Source organism: Mchenga conophoros, linkage group LG7, assembly GCF_057382185.1.
Source record: "Mchenga conophoros isolate Kocher_MC1m ecotype Shallow Benthic linkage group LG7, M_conophoros_male_GT1.1, whole genome shotgun sequence".
Taxonomy (NCBI): domain Eukaryota; kingdom Metazoa; phylum Chordata; class Actinopteri; order Cichliformes; family Cichlidae; genus Mchenga; species Mchenga conophoros.
The window spans coordinates 24,649,397-24,670,134 of NC_140532.1; the positions used below are offsets into that span (position 1 = coordinate 24,649,397).

A 20,738-nucleotide genomic window follows, 5' to 3' on the forward strand; every position below is an offset into this window, starting at 1 on the left:
TTCTCACCAGCCTCTACAGCTTAAAAAGCAAAAAGCATGATAAGAAAAGCAAATAGCAAATCCTCAAGAATTTTGTTTGATGGCTTAGTCGATGTATTAGTTGCTTAAAGATAAAAAAATAAAAAATAAAAATAAAACCTGTCACACTTTTCTTTAAGAGATTTTAACAAGATATTTGGGAAATAAGATAACTTGCTTTCTCATGAGAAGCAGTGAAGCTAGCCAGCTTAGCTCCTCCCATAGTTGCTGTAATGTTGTCATGCAATAACTGGGAACTATGTGCACACACTGCATACGGTCAATGTGCTTTTTTAACTTCCTATTCAGTTTCCTGCATGGCCTATTTATGCTCTGGTTTTAGAATAGAATAGAATTCAACTTTATTGTCATTGCACATGCACAGGTACAGGGCAACGAAATGCAGTTTGCATCCATCCAGAAGTGCTTTAGTGATATAGATATATTACAATATATATTAGCAATAATATAGATATGTAAGTATATTACAGGAATGGGTCTATTATGGTATGTTATAATGTACACGGTATGAAGTATGTTGTGAATGTTCTATAACTATAAGTATGTACAGGCTGTAGTGAGTACAAGCTATGTACAGGCTATGAATAGGATATAAATCTGAAATAAAAAAAACTATACAGAAATCTGAGATATACAGTTATACAGAAATGGGGACTATGCAAGTTATAAACAGTTGTAGGATTAAAAATTATCGTATGTACAGAATGATTATTTACACAGAACTATACAGTAGTGCAGTTAAGATAAGTGAGATATGTGGATAATTTCTACAGAGGCTATATAAAGTGCAAGTGGTTGTGAGTGGTGGTTCAGTCCATGTTATCATTGTGTTGTGTTGTCACTGATGAGGCCAATCACCGTGGTGTCATCTGCAAACTTAATGATGGTGTTGGAACCATCAGCAGGTCTGCAGTCGTGGGTGAAGAGGGAGTAGAGGAAAGGGCTCATCACACAGCCTTGCGGTACACCGGTGTTCATTGTGATTGGAGATGAGCAGTGGTTATCCAGCTGGACATGTTGGGGGCGGTTGGTCAGGAAGTCCAGTAACCATTTGCAGATGAGGGAACTGATGCCCAGGTCTGTCAGTTCCCTGATGAGTTGTGAGGGGTGGATTGTATTGAATGCTGAACTGAAACAGCATTCTAGCGTATGTGTTGTTGTTGTTGTTGTTTATATGCAAATAGAGGTGATGCTCAGCAGATTTTGCTAACTTTTGATGGAGCGAGGATAGCTGTTTCCACAGATTTATTTAACCTGTGGGTGTTTATGATATAAACTGGCAAAAATTTATTTAATCAAACACTAAGACATCATCATCAGAATACACGGCTTTAATTTTGCTATGAATTTTTTTTTATTTATGACTTTATTGTTGAATAATATATTTATACAACCATATTTAGTCACTGCATCCTCATTGCTTTTCCCCATTTTATTGTTTGAAAAACAAAAACGGTACTTTATGTGAAATAGACAGATTATTTGGATGAAAAAACAATGAAACATTAATAAATCATAATCCACTATTAGCTGGTATTGAATGGCTGGCTTAAATGCTGTTTACAGCTCAGGAAGGAATCTCATTGTTCAACACAAAGCAGTGTTCTGAGCTTCCTCTCTCTTACTGGTGGAGCAGCTCCACAGATGAACTGCATCAATGAGCTAAATTCAAACCAGCTGCCTGGACACATGTACTGTGAACCCTGCATGTCAATAAAAATATTTCCAGACATGAGATAACTTGTTTTGTAATGGTACAAAAACTTTACATCTGGCGTTTTAGCAGGTGTGAGGCATTAAGAAAAAGACACCTACCAAATGTTAGTTGAATTTTCCCTGTGAAGACAGGAGGCATCAAAATCATTTTTTTTAATATGCTGGGCATCAATACCCAGCTTTTGTCTTGTTTTCTTCCCTTACACAGTCACCTTTAGTGGATGTAGTTCTTGGGAATGTTGACCTATTGAGGAGTAAGTATTGAACAGCTAAGACATTTGACAATTTGAAATGCCTTTAAAATTCCAGCATTCTAGCATCTTGGATTCCTTCTTAATGCCTGATTTAAAAGATATCTATGACATACTTGGGAATTTAAGAATTGAAAGGAAATTTACAAGGTAGCAAAGTAACGTTACTCACTAATGCCACCTCCCTCCATTGGCTGTCTTCTGTCTGCTATCTACAAGTTTTTCCTATGCAACCAAGCTGATAAGCTCAGTGCAGAGGAAAAATAAACAGTAAAAAGCATCTGCAGAATTCACACAGACTTACAAAAACAAAGCAGGCAGTATCTTTGATCCATGTGTCTGTTAAAGTTTCCTTGAACTGAACTTAGCCCCTACCAAAGTTTAGAGAGATAATAAGTGCATGAAATGTGAACTATACAAAAGAGTGTAAAATCTGTTGAGGTCACAGTGATGCAGCACTTTGAGAGTGTACAGCTTCCTGATATTCTTGCGTGTTTGGGTGGGGGGAGCTGAAAATCAGCATGGGAGGGTAAGTCCTTCCATGCATCCATACAGTTATCTGTAGGGTGAAAGGTGGGGCACACTCATTTGAACTTTTTAACTTTAGTTACTCTCTCATTTTATGTGTGTGATTTTTAAAAAGTATTATAGTTGGTGTATTCTGGTTCAGGGTCACTTTTAAGTGACCCACTTTCCATCTTGGAGTCACATTTAACAGCATGTCTTCGGACATGATGCGATTTTATTAGGGTTTGGATGCAGCGATTGAATGAAACAGTTGCCTGAGAGTTTACAGGCATACCAGAAAACATAGATCAGACATCACAGGGAATGAGAGCATCGGCGAAAAAACTGCATCAAAACACGGTTCTTTAACAGTTAACACGACAGATCAAGTGGCCGGGTGTGACAGTGCTGCTTCCACTAAACCAACACACAGGAAGTTGATAACGACTATTGTTTCCTGTCACTGAGTCAAAACTGCAGCTGTTTCGGTTCAAACCACAAACATTAGTTCAAAACACGGACCAGCTGTAAGTCTGCGGACAACGAGTCCTAAGATTATTTCAGTTGCTATATGTGATTAAAAATTAAATTTCTTGTCTTGTCACAAACAAATTACCACACCGTTATCAGTGTATAATTAGATAATTTAATAATTTAGAATGTATTTACACATAAAGATGAGGGTCGGAGGAAAAACCGTAACTGCAGCAGGTTGAATGTGTCAAATACACTCACATCCTTTGTTAGGTAAAGACACGCCCTGTTGTTTCCTGGTTGGCTACCCTGTCCTCCAGTGCCTCTTTTTTGTACTCTTATTGGTTAAGACGGAAAATCTGTCAAAACGGAAGTCCCGCCCTGTTCAAACATCAATGAAAAGTGTACGGGACCTCCCGAGTGAAAGTAAAGTCAAGCTAGAAAGGAAAGAAAGAAGAAATGAGGCAAGTCCGGAAGTAATGAAAGTGTTTTTTTCACAGTAAAAGCGCCATATGAGCCCAAATTGTTGGAAAAGATTAAATAACTGCAGTGTCGTGACTAGTTAACACCAGGCTCCAAGTAAGATAGTTAAAGCAGGTCTTTCCATCACAGTGTATCTTTTATATGTCTTTGAGGATTATAAATTGATAGACATACTAATTTTGACCAATAATAAGCATACCCAAGTGTTTACAGGTGTTTACAATAAATACTGTTTTGGTTAATTAATGTGATTACTGTGCCCATGTTTACTATTTCATGCCAAAATAAATATATAGTCAACAGAACCAATTATTATTTGTCCAATACCTCATTTTCACTATCTTGGGTTCTGTAATGAAGCAGCCTCATCAATCTTTAAAAGTAAATATTTTTGTTGTGTTTTCCTTTTAAAGTCCTTTCTGAGACCACTTTTTTTGGTTTTACGTCTTTGTTGCTTTGGAGTGCCAGGAGTGCCAGAATGAAATTAATATATACATTGTTAAATAATTATCTGAACGTGTCATTAATTCATTAAGATGGAACTGTCACTTCAGCAGTTGAGCGCAGTGACAGTTTGATTTGTTTGTCTAAAAACACAGATCCCCAGGCTAATTTTAAAATTTCAGATCACATCTTAATATTTTCACATGGAAAACTAGTGAATGGACGACATTGCTTATTTCAGACCAGCACTGGCCACGCCCCAAAATTAGGTAATAATTTTAATAAACATGAGCGCAAGAGAGAGGAAGACGCTCTACAATGAGCTGAAACATTCGCTTCTTATTAATTCCTGCATATACAATTTTTATCATTCATATTGTGTCATTTTGTATGTCCCTCGTGATTTCATCGCCCCCTTCACTCTGGCGTGTGCCACTGCAGTAATTTTAGTGGCCACCCCTATGAAAAAATCCTAGAGGCTCCCCTAGAGTTTAAAACAAAAAGTCAATTTGTAATTTATCACATAGATTTTGAAAATACATGCACAAGTATTTAAATACTTCATCATACTGACACAAATAAGACCCGACTCATTAATGGGCAACGTACGTTTTATTTTGAAATGCCCAAACGGAAACTATCGACTTGATTCCGGCGAAGTTATCACCTGTGCGGAGTAGAAGCAGGACCCCCAAAGGGAAATCAGTGAGGGCAGCAGGATTTGTTTTACATTTTTCCGGCACATTCTCCCTGTTGTCTGTGTTTGGATTCGACAGTTGTTGTTTTTTTTTTACGAGAAGCACGTCTGGAATAAGAAAACGTTGAACACAAAAATGGAAATAGAGAGGGAGCTAAAGAAGGTAAGCTTTGCCCCCGTGTTCTTCGTAGATATCTCGCACAGTTCGGGGAACGCCCTTAAGGTGTGCAGAGGAAGGGACAGGTGGCAGAAAAGTTACAGTACTGCAGGTTATTTTACAGTTTAAGTTTCGGTTTTAATTTCGAGATATTAATGGTCTTTATTTATGTTTTTTTTTTTTCAATTAAAAATCTACTTAGTTCGCTTAAATACGCTTATTTCACATCATTGGGTAGTTGATATTGCTGGAACAAACTCACGTCGATCGGTTTACAAACTTGGAAAACATAGGTCGCGCCCTTTTTAGTTACTTCCCTTTCAGAATAAGTTCCGATGTAAGAAACTGCGTTTGAAATGTGACAAAGTCTCACTCTGCGTATCAACCAAACCCCCAACCTCTGTAACTTAATAGCGGAACAGCTTGACCCATTAACGGACCCATTTTACGTACAAAGTCGTCCTCCTTGTTCAGGGTTTTGATACTGTATTAATCCGCGGTGCTCAGCGTCCTCGGCTCTCTATTAAGTGGAACAAATCACTATGACAGTAAAATGCAAACCAGCTGTGATAGTTAATTTGTCCATAAGTAAATGTTGGCGTTACAGCTGCCGAATTGAGTGTTGAACTGTCAGCAGGGTTTCAAGAATATTAAGGCTCATGTCACTCATAATGCACTTAAGACTGTAAGCCAGATGCATCAAAATCTAATGTTTTTTAAATAGAGTTTGGCCATCCAAGGGAGAAGACAAAAGTTAAGAGTCAGGACAGGCAGGAAACCTTTTTACAGTACACGCTTTGTCTAGTGAATAGTCATTCATTCATCATCATGGATCACTGTAGATACTCGTTGTTGGCATTCACTAGATTCCTCTTATGCACCCCTTCTCCTTAGTTTACTTATGGTCCATAGATAATCTGTATAAATAATTCTGTTCGAGGAATCCAGGTTTATGTAGTGAATACACATGAATATCAACCAGTCAGCATTTTCCATAGAAGCTATTATAACCTCTTAAGTAGTTTAGGAAAAGAAAAATGCATTTTAACATCTGTTAAAGCTTTTGTAGTTATCAGAATCAAACTATATGGATTATTATTATTATTATTATTGTTGTTGTTGTTATTTATGGTTATTGACAAGTTTATACACAAACAAGGATTGTGTTTTGGTGGCATGGTGCAAAAACATTGGTACTGTACTGTTAATTTATGCTACTAAGTTAACTTGAGCTTTGGGGGGTCTTTGCACAGACCTGCAGAGATTTGGTAGCAGTGAAGGTGGTTACACAGACTGGTGGTTTGTTTTGTATGAGTTATTAAGCTGCAATTTAATGTCTTCAGCCACTTGTAAAAATATGGTTTACATTTTTCCTGCATTAAATTTCAGAGCTTTCAGCTTCACTCTGAAAAATTGACTAAGAGTGAGAATTTTACAGGGACAAACTGTTTCAGTGAAGATGAGGGAATCCTCTCCTTAAATAGGTCTGAGCAGCTGGATAACCCAGACAGACAGTCTGACATCTGCCTGTAATCCCTGGGGGAGATCAGCCTGCCACCGCTGCAGGATTTCTGTCTGCAGGAGGCTGCAAGTTCACAGAGATGCTGCTGTGATCTGTGTTGCGCTTGTTCAGGAAACATTATCATTGTGTTTAGGTGATATTATACTCAATTAAGGTGCTGCATTCTAATTAACAGAACGTCTGACGTAATAGGCTGTGACTATAGGGTCGCGGCGTACAGCATTGCCATTCTGCTGACTCTTAGAAGTCTGTGGAGGTCTGGCTAGGTTTATTTCTTACCTAAACACCTAAACCATCATTAAAGCTTTCATATGACTTTGTGGTAGAAATAGAACCACACCAAAGGATTTCTCTGTTTGTTTAAATCCTGCAGTGATTACAGTGTTATGAACTGAATTTCAGTTCAAGCCAGTGAATCATGAAACCAATTAAATCTTTGTCTAAAACAGCAGTAAGCGAACTGAAAAATAGTAATATTTTTTATGACCGTATTCCACCTTTACAGAGGAAAGTTTGCCTTAAAAATAGAAAAAGTTGTTCATAAATTTAAGGGTGGTTTGACTGAAACTTCCTTGACACCGTCTGTTATTTAAAGCATTAGAAACAAGATGTATACATGTAAGTAATTGAACATTCTTTTTAAAAATATGTGTTTTACATATCTTACATCATCTTCATGATGTTACAGAAACTGTGTCCAGCGTCTGAAAGTAGCTGGTCAGCTCCAGCTAAAGCGACTACTTCCTTGCCACTGGCCTGCAGCTCTGCCCTTCTCCAGTAAAGTGACTCATGAACTATGACTCACTGGACCTGAATCATAGACTTTGTGTCTAAGCTGGCTTGTAGCAAAAGTGTTGTCATCAAAATTAATCACCCCACAGGCTTAGTCATGAAACAAAGTCATTGATTAACTTGAAGTGTGAATCCAGATGGTGCAGCTGCCTTCCAGGGAAGCATGTATACATGCTGAATGAGCTCTGCCAAAAACAGTCGTCCTCCCTATGCTTGAGATAAATATTTAGGCTTCAACCACTTATCCTGTCCGCCCTTAAAGCATACCGATAAACGTTTGCATTTGCAAAGTTGAAAATGATGTTTTAGTTGGTAGTGTAAAATGACATTTTAAATAATTTGTTCTTTTGTCTCAAAGTTCAAGTACTTTCTGCAAGAGCCTGAACATCTTTGTAGTACCATCTGAAACCCCCTGAGAATCAAGGACTGGAAGTTAGCAATGGATGCCTGCACACCTTTTGTAATCTTGTTTACTTTTTCATAATTCAGGTTAAACTTTTTATTTAGACAACACTGCCTTCCACAAATATTTCTGCATCAGTATTAAAATGCAAGTAAAATCATACACAGTCGTACCCCAAAAGAATCATGCTTAATTACACAGAAACTCTCATCTTCCCTAGTTCCCTGTGACAGGCTACTCCAGGCTGCTCCTTAAGTTCTGTTTAAGCTGCTCATTGCAAAAGACACAGGAGGCGAGTACATCTTACAGTTTAACTAAGATTTACTGATGTGTTTAGTACTTTCTAGGACCATGCTGGAACAACTTATAATTGGGCTTCTTAACATCTCCCAGAGGACAAACGTCTCATTCTGGAAATTGTGGTGAATGTTAAAAGTCTGGCATCAAAGCTTCACTTTTAAACAGGAGCCACTGTCTGTCTGCATTTCTCACTCATGTACACATTAAGCCATTAGGATGGTTTGCGACCATATATAGGCAACTATTCAATAACACTAAGAGGCTGGTGGGATCCCATCAGGCACCCTGCTGTCAAGAGATGTTTTTGACCCAAAAAGACATTCTCTGCTGAGGAATGCAGACAGACAGTGACTGCTGTTTAAAAGTGAAACTTGCAGCAATTTCCAGAGTGAGACTTAATTCCCCTGGGAGATTTTAAAAAGCCCAATTTAAGTTGTTCCAACATGATTTATGGTGGTACTACAAAGTAGCAAAACGTAAATCTCATTTAAGCTGCTCCTGCTCTGTCTTCAGTAGGAATCTCTCTGCAGTGGGATCTACAATCTTCCAAGACCTGAAGTGGGCGTCCAACATAGACAAAATGATCAAAAGGCCCAACAGAGGATGTCTTTCCTGTGTTAGTTCAGGAAGTTCAATCTGCCTCAGGCACTGTTGATCAAAATGTACTCTGCAATACTTAAGTCTGTTCTTTGCACATCAATCATCAAACGGACAGTTGGGACTGCAGAAAAAAAAAAAAAAAAGATTGGCGCAGATTTTCTCTCCATTCAGGATTTCAAGACAAATTCAGAATCAGACAAACATCATACCCTGGACACAACAGGTTCCAACTCCTCCCCTCTGATAGGCATTACAGAGCACTGTACACCAAAACAACCCATTTGTTGTAAATATCTATGTACTTTATTTATTCATATAATATGCTGTCACATTCCCATATAAGTAGACACTTATTTGTTTCTTATTCTTTCACAAGTTGTTCCAACATCGTTGCACTCTGATCTCTTTGCAACAATGCAAATATAAATATGTTAAACATGTTATTGTCTCTGTCATGTTGCTATTGTCTGTTTGTCTGTCCTGTTATTTAAATAATAAATGTATGTGTACATATACTTGGCCAGTGAAGCTTATTCTGATTCTTCTCCCACAAGTATCATCATAAACTTTTTCCCTCATTTAAATACCGTATTCTGCTCAATAGAAAACAAAACACTGACAGTATGTGTCATTTCCTTTGTGTGCTTTATTTACAGGTGACGCTTGGCCATGAGTTTGGTGCTGGAGCTGCCTGTTTGAAATGCAAGGACAAGTGTGAGGGCTTTGAGCTGCATTTCTGGAGGTTTGAACAGTTCCTCTGCACATCATCACAGTTTCACAAGTTTCCTTTTCTTTGCTTCCTGTGTCCAAATTGCTGATTAAAGAGTGAGTCGCTGTTGTCTTGAGCAAAGCTGTGAACTCTTCAGTACGACTTTAGTTTAACAAAAATAAACAAACAAAAAATAGTGTTTAGTAAGGTTCAGTCAACAAACACCATATTTTAGTGCTTTTTGGGCTGAATGATAATAAACAAAATATACCTCCTTATTTTCATGCAATGGGTAAGATGTCTTAGGCAGTAGGCTGCCATTTTCAGTAAACTTGGCAGGAGTATATCTCTTGTATGTCTCTTTCTGATAATTATTCTTTCTGATAATAATAATTCTGATAATTAGTGTTTGACTTCTGAAATGCTTTTCTTGCATTGAAGGATAATATATTTCCTTTGAAATGGAGTTGTTCACCCTTGAGAACTGCAGGCAGCGTATTATTTATAGTGGATGGTAGGTGACACGCCTGCTAACAGACAGGAGTAAGAGCCTGCGCTGAAGATAAGCGCTGGTGTGGTCATGGTCAGCATTTTAGTCATCTACAAGAAATAATTACTGCTTTAGCTGTATCCCATGTTTGCAACATTTTCAGTGCTTTATGTGCTGTTGGAAAACAATGAAAGCAGCATTGCTCCTGTAAAAGCTGCCAAAGTTCTTTGATAAAACACTTTTACCTCATAACAACAAAGAACTTGCTGATTATTTTTGTTGTTGGTTTACTTTGGCATTTATTAAACTCTCTCAGATCCAAACTAACATGTTAAAACACATCGGCACACCAAAAACTCCAGGAACTATTCTTTGTAATGTAGAATCTACTGTTTTAGTCAAATGAGATGGGTGGCTTTGGAAATGAGCAGTTTCTTTCTTTGTTTGACTTATATAGTAGAAATGACATACTGTTTGTTAGCTGTTGAAATACTGGTAATTATAATATTTACTCAGAGCTTAACTTTGAAGCTTAGTTTATTGTTGAGCTTGCGGTGCAGGAGGGCAGTAAATAGAGATGGAGCTGCATGAGATGGTAATTGTAGTAAGAGGAGAAATGCAGACTCTTTACAAAAATTTTGATGCAATATTAAGCTATATTTATATAAAATATTTACTTTCCTCCTGTATCTTATGTAGAAATATATCACTATATATTTTAAAACTCAACTCAGTAATGTTGAATACCATTATGAATCAGAGCCGTCATTTAAAAAAGCATGCTTATTCTGCATGACAACAACATTTCACTCATTGACCCAGTCTGTCAACTTCCCAGCTTGCTTAATTAAAAGGATTCCTATAGCAGCAGGAGCCATCGGCCTAATGGGAACATGCTGTTCTTGAGAATAGAATTTAGTCTAATGCGGCCGGGGCTGAATTTTCAGGCAAAGTTTTTATCATAATTCTATGAAGACGCTATAATTAAAGGTTGTCACCTGCCCTCTAAAGCTACAAGTTAGTTTTGATTGTAGAGCCTGTCATAATCATTTATTATAGTTATAGAGTTTTTTTGTAATTATAAAGTTAATGGGTCTTAAACAATCAAGCTAGGTAAACATAATCTAAACAAAACAAAACTCTATTGTAAGTCATTTCACTTTATGTGTGTCAGAGGATTGCTGTATAATAATACAGCAATCCTCTGACACTTTTTTTTTTTTGTTGCAACACTGATGAAAATACCTTTCATTTTCTTTAAAATATATTATTTATCCCAAAGTTGAGAAGCTCTTTCTTCATCAGTTTTAAAATGAAGTTAAAAAAACATAAAGAAAAGAGAAGATATTTTTCTATTTCAGTGTTACAGAGTTTTCATCTGGTTACCTATGAGTATTGCTATAACGTATTGCCTATTCCACTAAAATTCTGAAGGCCTGTTTGGGCTGGAGCATGCCTTCTAGTTACAAATTATGTCATAGTTATATCAAAAGATGTGTTGAGGCATGATAAAAATGCCAGTAGTTCAGTTTTAACACAGAACTTATTGTGTTGGTATAATGGTGTAGGAGTTTTTATTTAATATTCTAAAAATAGAGGGAGGTGAATGAAGTGAGGATTTATTCAAATTTATCAAATATACCAGCTATAAAGAAGAATATGTAGTAAAAAAAAAAACTGAGACATTGCTTGTTTAGTTTGAATAAAGCAATGGTAATTTATTAGTATCAAGGTTTAAAAAGTCAAAGTCCTGAACATTTTGTTAAATTCTTCTTTGCAGAAAGATATGCCGAAACTGCAAATGTGGCCTCACAGAGCATGATGTGGCGATGAACTCGGAGGAGAACAAGAAGGTAGGCAAGCTGTTTGAGGACACTAAGTACACCGGCCTCATCGCCAAGCTGAAGACGGATGGGATCCCCAGCTACCAGGGCAACATGGTGACCATCACTTTGCCTAGCCCTGCCACTGCTTACACGGTACCACCCAGTGCGACCTCTACTGTTGTGCCCCCTTCTGCCAGAGCCGGCTCTGTGTCCCCGTCTGCCAGAGCCGGCTCTGTGTCCCCGTCTGCCACAGCCGGCTCTGTGTCCCCGTCTGCCACAGCCGGTTCTGTGTCCCCGTCTGCCACAGCTGGTTCTGTACCCTCAGCTGGAGCCTCTGCAGGTTCGACAGGCATTGGGGTTCAGGTTCATGCTCGGGTTCAGCCTGTACCAGCCAGTGCCACACCAGTCAGGGCTAGCAAAGTGCCAGTCACTGTCAGTGCCACATCAGCCAACGTAGTGCCAGTTCCTAAAGATGTACCAATGAAGACTGTCACCTATGAGTGGGCACCACCAGTGGCTAACAAGTACCTGGTAAGAGTTCATATTAGTTAGAAAATAACTTTTCAAGTCTAAATTGAGTTGGGGTTTTTTGTTTTTTCATTCCCCACCCTCATAAAACCCCCAAAAAGCATTTAAGCATTATCATATGGTAAAGGATTCATTGGTATAAAAAAATTAACATATTAATAGATAATATTCCTGCCTTGATCAGGAAGTATTGGTGGTATTGCATCATTTAAGATTTGGTAATAGGCAAAAACACATGAACCATAGATCGATGTAGGTGTAGTCAACTAAAAAAGTCAACCTCTTCCTTTATGACACTTTCCTGTAACCTTGTGCTTGTCTCCAAAGTGAAATTTAAGGCAAGATGTTACCATTTTAACACACTGGAGTGTAGATGGTTAGAATTAGACTTCCTGGCATTGTTCAGGTGCACAGAGAAAGACGACCTTGAAGGGGAGATTAGCCGAATCATTTTTGTTTGTTTATGCCTCCTAAAGTTCAAGGTATTAGAAAACCCTTGGCTAGCTACTGCAGAACAGAAGGTCTGCACATTTGATGTCACTGAATCAACAGTTTTTTGTTTGTTTGTTTTTGTTTAGGTCTTTTTTTTGTTTAAAAGGTCTGTTTCTTCTCAGTAGCAATTTCTTTCAGAAATATGTTACAAAATGTTGTTTTATTCAGTTGTCTTAAATGTGTGGCGGGGACTTTTGAAGCACTGGTGATTACAGTAAAGAGGATGTCATTTTTAATGCCAGCATCTCTCACCACCACATTAATCTTATGTTTGACATTAACTCAACTTTCTCGTCTTTTGTTTAGTCTGTTTTTGTATCTGTCCCATGTATTCCTTGTCTTCTCACTAAAAAACAAAACTTCACTTTCTTTCTGGTTAGTCTATATCTAATCTGTCTCTCTGATCTTCTTCTGGTTGTCCTTCGCATTTTTCTTCATTCCCACTGAGGTGACTCTTTTATTGTCTGTCTCTCTGTAGGCTGTGCGTTATATTGAGTTGCTCCCACCAGAGAAACGCCCAGTGGTTGGTACAGAGGGAGCTGCTTACCGTCGGCAGCAGATGGCCCGACAGCTACCTGAACACGACCAGGACCCGTCCAGGTGTCATGAGCTGAGCCCTGCTGAGGTCAAGCTGATGCAGCAATACGTTCGCAAGTACAAGGATGAAGCCCTGGGGGTTGGAGATGTCATGCTGCCTGAAGAGATGGCTCTGGTTCAGGCAGGAGGGCTGGGTGGATCTAGTGTTGGGGTTGGAGGGGCACCTAGTGCAGGAGGGGCTGAGTTTGGACCTAGAGGTGGTGCTGCTGCTGGGAGTATTGGTGGGGGTGGAGGTGCTGGCTATAAACCAGAGGCTGGGGTTGCTGGAGTTGGATTTGGTTCAGGGCCTGGAGCTGCAGGACCTGGTGTTGGGGCTGGAGCTGGTGGTGGTTTTGGACCTGCAGCTGGTGGAGCTGGAGCTGGTGGTGGTTTTGGATCTGCAGCTGGTGGAGTTGGAGCTGGTGGTGGTTTTGGACCTGCAGCTGGTGGAGCTGGAGCTGGTGGTGGTTTTGGACCTGCAGCTGGTGGAGTTGGAGCTGGTCGTGGTTTTGGACCTGCAGCTGGTGGAGCTGGAGCTGGTGGTGGACCACTTTCAGGGCCTGGCGTGGGACCAGCTGGAGGAGCCATGGGTACTACTGCCACCGCTGGAGCCATGAGTGTCCCTGGAGGTCAGCAAGCTGGACTACCACAACAGAACTTTGTAAGTTTTTCCCCCCCTCAGTTCACTGACCATCTGCACTAAAGTTAAATTAAATAAAAGTGTATATGGTAAACACATGACATGTCACACTATAACAGATGGGAGGAAAACATACAAAGCAAAAAAAAAAAAAATCCTCACTCACAGTTTTGCATAATACAAGATGAAAGTCTTTACCAATAGAACAAGTTCCAAGAACACAATGATATGTTTGACATCTAGTTAATAGATGGAGACAATAATTTTAAGAGGAACTTTATTTAAAAAAAATATATATATTATTATAATATCATGAATAAAATAAAACATGGTCAGAATACCTGTTCCCTTCCTATCTTCTAGCATACCCTCAAACGGGGGAATTACACATGTTGTAGTTTCATTTAGTGGTTTTCTAGTTTATTTCCTGTGTGTAAGTCAAACTTAGTTTCATAATATATTTTTCCTTTGGTCAGCCACACTCCTCTTACAGTTGCCCTAGGGCTCATCGGGAAGCCCGATCAACACTTATATAAACCCTTGAAATTACATAGCGTCTACTTGTGACCTTCACATCTCATAAGAGTTGGACCCACTCCACCCTGCAATACAAATCACCTATATACACACCTTTATAATATAATGTTTCTATAATTTCACATTTCCTTCCCTTTCTGCTCATCCCATTCATCTGGAAACCCTTTGATGTCTTAAGCTTAGAAATCATGCACAAAATGTTTCTTTAAAGATGTGATGAATTGCTGGTAATATATGAAAAATAGATTTTTAATAGAATATGTAAATAGCCATAGTTCAAGTTAATACATTTGACTAAGTTCAAATCTTAACTTTTGTATGACTTGGTTTATTTATCAGTTTTCAGTCATTTCCAAACTTAACACTAGGTGGAGCCATAGACCAACCATCCCATTTGAGGATGCTGGGTTTTTATTTAATGCAGTACTGTTTTTCTTATCATTACCATGTGCAGTTAATTCTTTTTGTAGATTTTTATTTCATCCTGCTTTCAATTTTACTACAATTCATGTAAAATAAAAACAAACCCAACAACATTCAAAGAGCAAAGTTACCATTGATGGAAACTTGTTATGAAATACTGTGCAGTGATAGTTTGTTCAAATCAAATATTTAGGAGAGGATGTAACAAACTATTCTGATTTTTTTTCTCCTATATAATAAAATATCAATAGAATATATTTTCATAATGAACTATACAGCTGTACTAATGTACTGTACTTTCCCTTAAAGTCATGCCATCAGTGCCAGCAGCCCATGCGTAAGGGTGAGCCAGCTGTCTATGCTGAGCGGGCCGGTTATGACAAGATGTGGCACCCAGCATGCTTCGTCTGCTGTACCTGTAACGAACTGCTGGTGGACATGATCTACTTCTGGAAGAAAGGCAAGATGTACTGTGGACGGCACTATGGAGACAGCGAGAAGCCACGATGTGGAGGCTGTGATGAGGTGAGATGAGGATATGATCATTTGCTTCTCTTTTGATTTTGGTTAAAAAAAATTGCATTTCATACACATCTGTGTGACCATTCATAGCTGAGAGTTTGTTAGCACCGTTGATGCTACATTCTGATGCATGTCTGTTTACAGCTGATCTTCAGTAACGAGTACACTCAGGCTGAGGGCCAGAACTGGCATCTGAAGCATTTCTGCTGTTTTGAATGTGACTGCATTCTGGCTGGAGAGACGTATGTTATGGAGAATGACAAGCCTGTCTGCAAGCCCTGCTACATGACGAACTATGCTGTGGTAAGTCTTTGTTGCTCTGGGTTTCTTTCTTTAATTGGCTCATTGGTTTAAATACACCAATGATCCATAACATTATGACCTCTCAGAGATGCATGTGATGGTCTGGGATACAGTAGAACATAAGTGGGTAGTCTGTTTGCGTAATCAACATTTTGAATATGGCCACTAGTCAGCAAGTCTGATATGCAGAGGCTACAGCTCATTATATACAATACTATAAGAATAATTATGGTGCTGATGTCTTGGGGTACCTTTGAAGTTTTAGCGCAGTGAGCTGTTTTGTTGCACACAAATGAGCACACCAGGTAGAAGGTCATATTGTTTTGGCTGATTAGTGCAATTGAACTTGAAGGATTTGTTAGCAGGGAGCTGTAGCCATACCAAAATTCAGATTCTTGAGTGCATATTTTTGGCCTTAAACACCCTAATGAGCTCTAACAAGAACAACAACATCTTATATTGGACGCCACAGTGGAATGTTATGGTTTGATCTAAAACCAGATGTTTAAAATAGAAGATTGTCACATTTCACTCTGATCACTCTCTTTTGGAGGCCATTATAACACACCAACAATGATTATAGCATTTTACTTGTTACCAAAGCAAATTACTTAGGGATTCTTAGGGCTTCGTGCAAAATCGTCTCACCCAAGTCAAACTTTGTGAAAAATTGATAGGGGAATATATGCTGGCCACCCTAAGCCAAGAATGTGAAGCGCTCGGTGTGTGTTTACTGTGTTTTTTCCAACATAATCCACAGCAAAGCTTATGTTGTCATATAACCAAATACTTGCCTTTGCTTGTAAGAGTTGAGGAATCTCTTTTTTGTTTGAGATAGTAATTACACTGTGCTGCCAAGCATTTTTTAAAAGTTTTTAAACGAAACATATTTCAACGTGTCAGGTATTAATTAGGCACCATGAGGACACCTTATAGTTTAAACCACATACATACATAGTTTGACTGCAGTGGAGGCTAAAGCTGTTAGGGGAAGAAACTACATAGAAATAATATAGAAACTTGAAGAGTTTGAATAATAATTTTAAAATGAATTGTGGAAAACCTAGATATCTGAAACTTAACTTAAAAAAACTTGACATCATTATTTCCTACCTCTTGCCAGAAATGCTCATCTTGCCAGAATGCAGTAGAGCCTGAGGCCCAGAGGGTTTCCTATGGTGATTATCACTGGCATGCCGAGCCACAGTGCTTCAAGTGCTCCGGCTGCTCCAAATGCCTGATTGGCCAGCGCTTCATGGCAGTGAAGAACTTCCTGTTCTGCTCTGTGGAGTGCAAGAAGAAAATCATGGCTTAAAGGGCCAAGACAAGTCCTTCATCTTCTTCATGATCACTTGCGAAACCAGGAATCGTACAGAGAGAACACTGGTACAGCTACAATAGTCTGTTATGGTTCTTTTAACAGAAATAGTGCCTGATCTCTGTAGTATGGAGATCTACTGTAACAGTGAAACCGTTTGAATTCAGGTACTTATTGTAAGTCCAGAAAGATCGCAGCACTGATATATCTTGTAGTCTCAGATAGTTTTAAAAAAAAGGGGGTTTCCACTTTTTTCCAGCCTTAAATTTCTTGTTTGCTTTTCGTGCACTGTTATTATTTACAGATGAGATTTCTTTCTTGTTAAACCTGTGACCACTAACCTATTGCTGGGTTTTTGTTTGTTTTGTTGTTGTTTTTTGCCACCTTTTTACTACTTTATATAAAAACTACTGACATTCCCTTTCCATGCACCAACGTTACTGTCAGTGTTAGCCAGATTTGAGGCTGGTTGAAAGTAAATAATCAATGTAATATCAAACTTGCAGTCTGTAGCTAAATTTGAAGTTTTGATGAATTAAATTTGTGCTTTCAACGAGACATTAAAAGTAAATTCTTCCATCTCTGTCTACAAATGGCATATACTGTCTTGTTTTATTGTCAGCCAGCAATGTTATATCATAGTATTTTCATACTTATATCAAGGCAACAAGGTGTTGCAAATAGCTCCTTGTTAGTTTATTTGTGGTATTAAAAACAGGTTTTTCTAAAATTACTTCTCTCACATACAACAAAATGCTAAAATGGTTAAATTCCTGCCTTTCAAGGTCTTAATAGGATCTCTACAAATATAGTTACAGCTTTAACCTTTGATTGTTCTGCTGTTTCTTCTATTTGGATGACCTTGGATTACAAAACTATTGGATGACAACAATTGAAGAGCACTTTGTTGTTACGGAGTTTAGACTTTAATGTGGCTCTTTTCAGATTATCCATCTGTTCCATGCTCTTGATCACAGTATCTCAGGAGCACCTTGAAGGAGGTTTTGTCACATTTAATACAATGCTTTCTTGGATACAAGGAATGTTGAGGCAACTTGAAACGATCACAATAGTTTATGAGAAATGAAAATCCCACAAATGTCTCAAAGGATACAGTAATAAAGTGTTTACACAAATGAACTGCAGCTTGACTGGTTGTCAGAGGCATTAAGCTTTTAGGAGATAAAAATATCTCCAGAAACTCTCGTTTGGAGTGACTTCATACCTTACACTGAATCTCAGACGTGCTTTGTTTGTTCACCTCCTACTGTTATAGGAAAAAAAGCAGTTTAACCAAAGTATCCAGGCTGCAATACCCAGAGGTTTTTGCATTATACTTATCTTGTCATGGAAGGGACCTCAGCACCAGGGATTAAAGTGAGCTGAAACTATCTGGAATGACATTGTGAAACCTTCAATTAACCAGCAATTAAATCAGGGTACTGTCAAACTAGTTCATTTTAATGTGCTGCTGCCTGGTGTTTCTTCCAGTGTTGGCATGGAGACGCTTGCTCAGTAATGAGGATATAATAACATCATTTGTTATCACTGTGATGCATTCGTAGTATAGAAAGTTGCAGTACTTCAGCCATCTAGTGGCACAGAAGAACAGCATGCATAAATGGAGTAAAGTATTTTTAAGTGGCAGATAACAAATATCAAAAAAACACAAACTGTTTCTTGTCACACAATGTGTATGCTAGATTATGTACTGTTGCTGTTTTGCCTACATTGAGGAAAAAAAATTAAATTTTAAAGATGAGATACAATGTTCAAAGGTAAGGGCTGCTCTCAAAGTAGAATTTTACACAATGGAATTTTAAAGCCTACATGCAATGGCCCATTTTTTAGAGCTTTTATGTCAGATGTTGGATCTATGTGTTACTGAATTATGTTTTTGTGAGAGGTCTTGCGAAACTATGTGATGTATAATAATTATACGTTATTTAAAGAATGCAGGAAAATGTACTAGGAAGTTTGGTACAGCTTAGTGAAGGCTAAACTGGTTAGGGTGACGCTCACCGTGATGTTGGACTGGTGCAGAGCAGGGTGTGTTGTTCAGTGTTACATTAACCAGTAGCAGACATAAATGTATCTTTAAGGTTATGTTTATTAGATTTACTCACCAAATGCTTCCTTTTATACTAGTTTTAAAGTCTGGGGATGGAAATCAGCTATATAGCTTGTTAACCATCTGCTTATATTGTTGAACTGGGAACCAGGGAGAAAAGGATAGTGTATGACTATATGACTGACCTGGAATGAAAATCGGTGGCAGCAGGTCTTCAGAGTGGTCGATCCAAATTTTAAACTTTTGGTTCAAATCATTGATGACACGTATGGAGGAGGTCAGGAGATGGTGCTTACAGCTATTTGTAAATGTCTAGTGCTGCATTTTAACGAGTGGTGTTGGGGATCTTGTCAAAATTGATGGGATTATGAACACAGAAAAGAACAGTCAGAGTTTGCACCACCATTCACTGGAAAGCCTCTGATTGACAATAGGTTCATTTTTCAGTGTGACAATGATCCCTAACACACTGCAAATGCAGTAAAAGCATATCTCAGTCATGGGTTGGTCTCCCCGTGAGCATGGACCTCAACAGTATAAAGTAGACATGGGTGGCTCAAGACTTTTGCACACTCCTGTTTCTCAGCACTTGTCAAAGGTGCATGCAAATGTCCTGTGTAGTCAGTCAGATGAGACATTGATCAGTGTGTTCAGTTTTATGTTTGTGAGTGGCTCTAAAGCTGTATCCCAACTGCATTACAATACATTTTCTGAAATTTATGTGTGAAAATAGCTTTGTACAGCCACATTCTCAAAATTACAGGTTGATCTTTGAAATGTTAAATCATCACAGTGACTCACTAAATGCATCATTAATGCTGCTTACCATAAATTGCCAACTACAGTGATGCTTTTTCTGTGTGAAAAGGATCTTTTAGATTTATTGTATTGGCCTCGTGTAACTTCCAGCATGGTTTCAAGTACCTGTGGATGCAGATTTACTCCTGATGAAGATACTGTAAAGGTGTTGTCACTGTTCCACACTACACATGTGCTGTACACTAAATGCTACAGTATGCAGAGCGTGATCAGTGTACACAAACATTTAGGAACAGTATTTATCCGCTGTAGGAGAACCAGTATGCAATCCAAATACAGCTCACTTTAACTCCTACAGGACCGATGTTGCTCTCTCTGATGAATCACCTGTTACTCTCTGGGAAGTCAGTGGTAGGTTGGCCATGATGGAAAAAACACCACTGAGGGGCTTGTATTTTCATTTACAATATGGAAAGTGTGCACAATTCAAGGAAGTGCCATTTCTGAGGAGGCCCATTGTCTTAAATGGCAGTCCGCCCAGAACTGTGCTGTTATTTCCCCCCTTTCAGCCACAACTCTACCAGTCTTCATGTGACTGAATTGCCTGGCCAGGGTCACACATTCATTACCTCTTTCCAACATCTTCCCGTGACCTTGTTCTGATTTTCTCATTTCAGAGATTCCTTCCATGGCCACTTCTTCTGTCATAGGAAGTCAGGTCATTGTTGGCATTTCACTGAAGTGTTGATCAAGTTTTGTTTTACGTGGTATCTTGAGTAAGGAAACAGTTAAAACTGTAAGAAGGGGAAAAAAAGGGGACAAGTCACCTTCCTGTAATACATACAGGATGGAACTTGAATGTGATTTTTTTAATTTTTTTTTATTTTTAAATAAATAACTGAATTTACATGGTGCTGTCACCAGAATTCGTATTAGTCAGTCTGTTTATAGAACCAGCTGCAGTATACTTTAATAAAAACATTTGTGTCTCTATAATAACACATTTGTGTGTTGGAGTATATGTTTAAAAGCTGTTGTCTAGTTGAAGAATAGTTTTGACTCAGGTCTGATTTCCATAATTCAGACTGATTGCTTACAGATCATAAATCCTCAAATGCATGAATGTAGGGCAGCATCTATGTCTATCCAATATGCAAAC

The 20,738-nt window shown here is 38.5% G+C and overlaps 1 protein-coding gene across 1 annotated transcript; it reads left to right on the plus strand.

Moving 5' to 3' along the window:
* Positions 1–4,564: 4,564 nt before the first annotated feature.
* Positions 4,565–17,328, plus strand: tes (testis derived transcript (3 LIM domains)). The gene is made up of 7 exons (XM_085283036.1): positions 4,565–4,774; positions 9,042–9,127; positions 11,365–11,941; positions 12,909–13,667; positions 14,916–15,131; positions 15,273–15,431; positions 16,555–17,328. The coding sequence occupies exons 1-7, from the start codon at positions 4,748–4,750 to the stop codon at positions 16,744–16,746; spliced, it is 2,016 nt and encodes a 671-aa protein (XP_085139162.1). The 5' UTR covers positions 4,565–4,747; the 3' UTR covers positions 16,747–17,328.
* Positions 17,329–20,738: the final 3,410 nt, after the last annotated feature.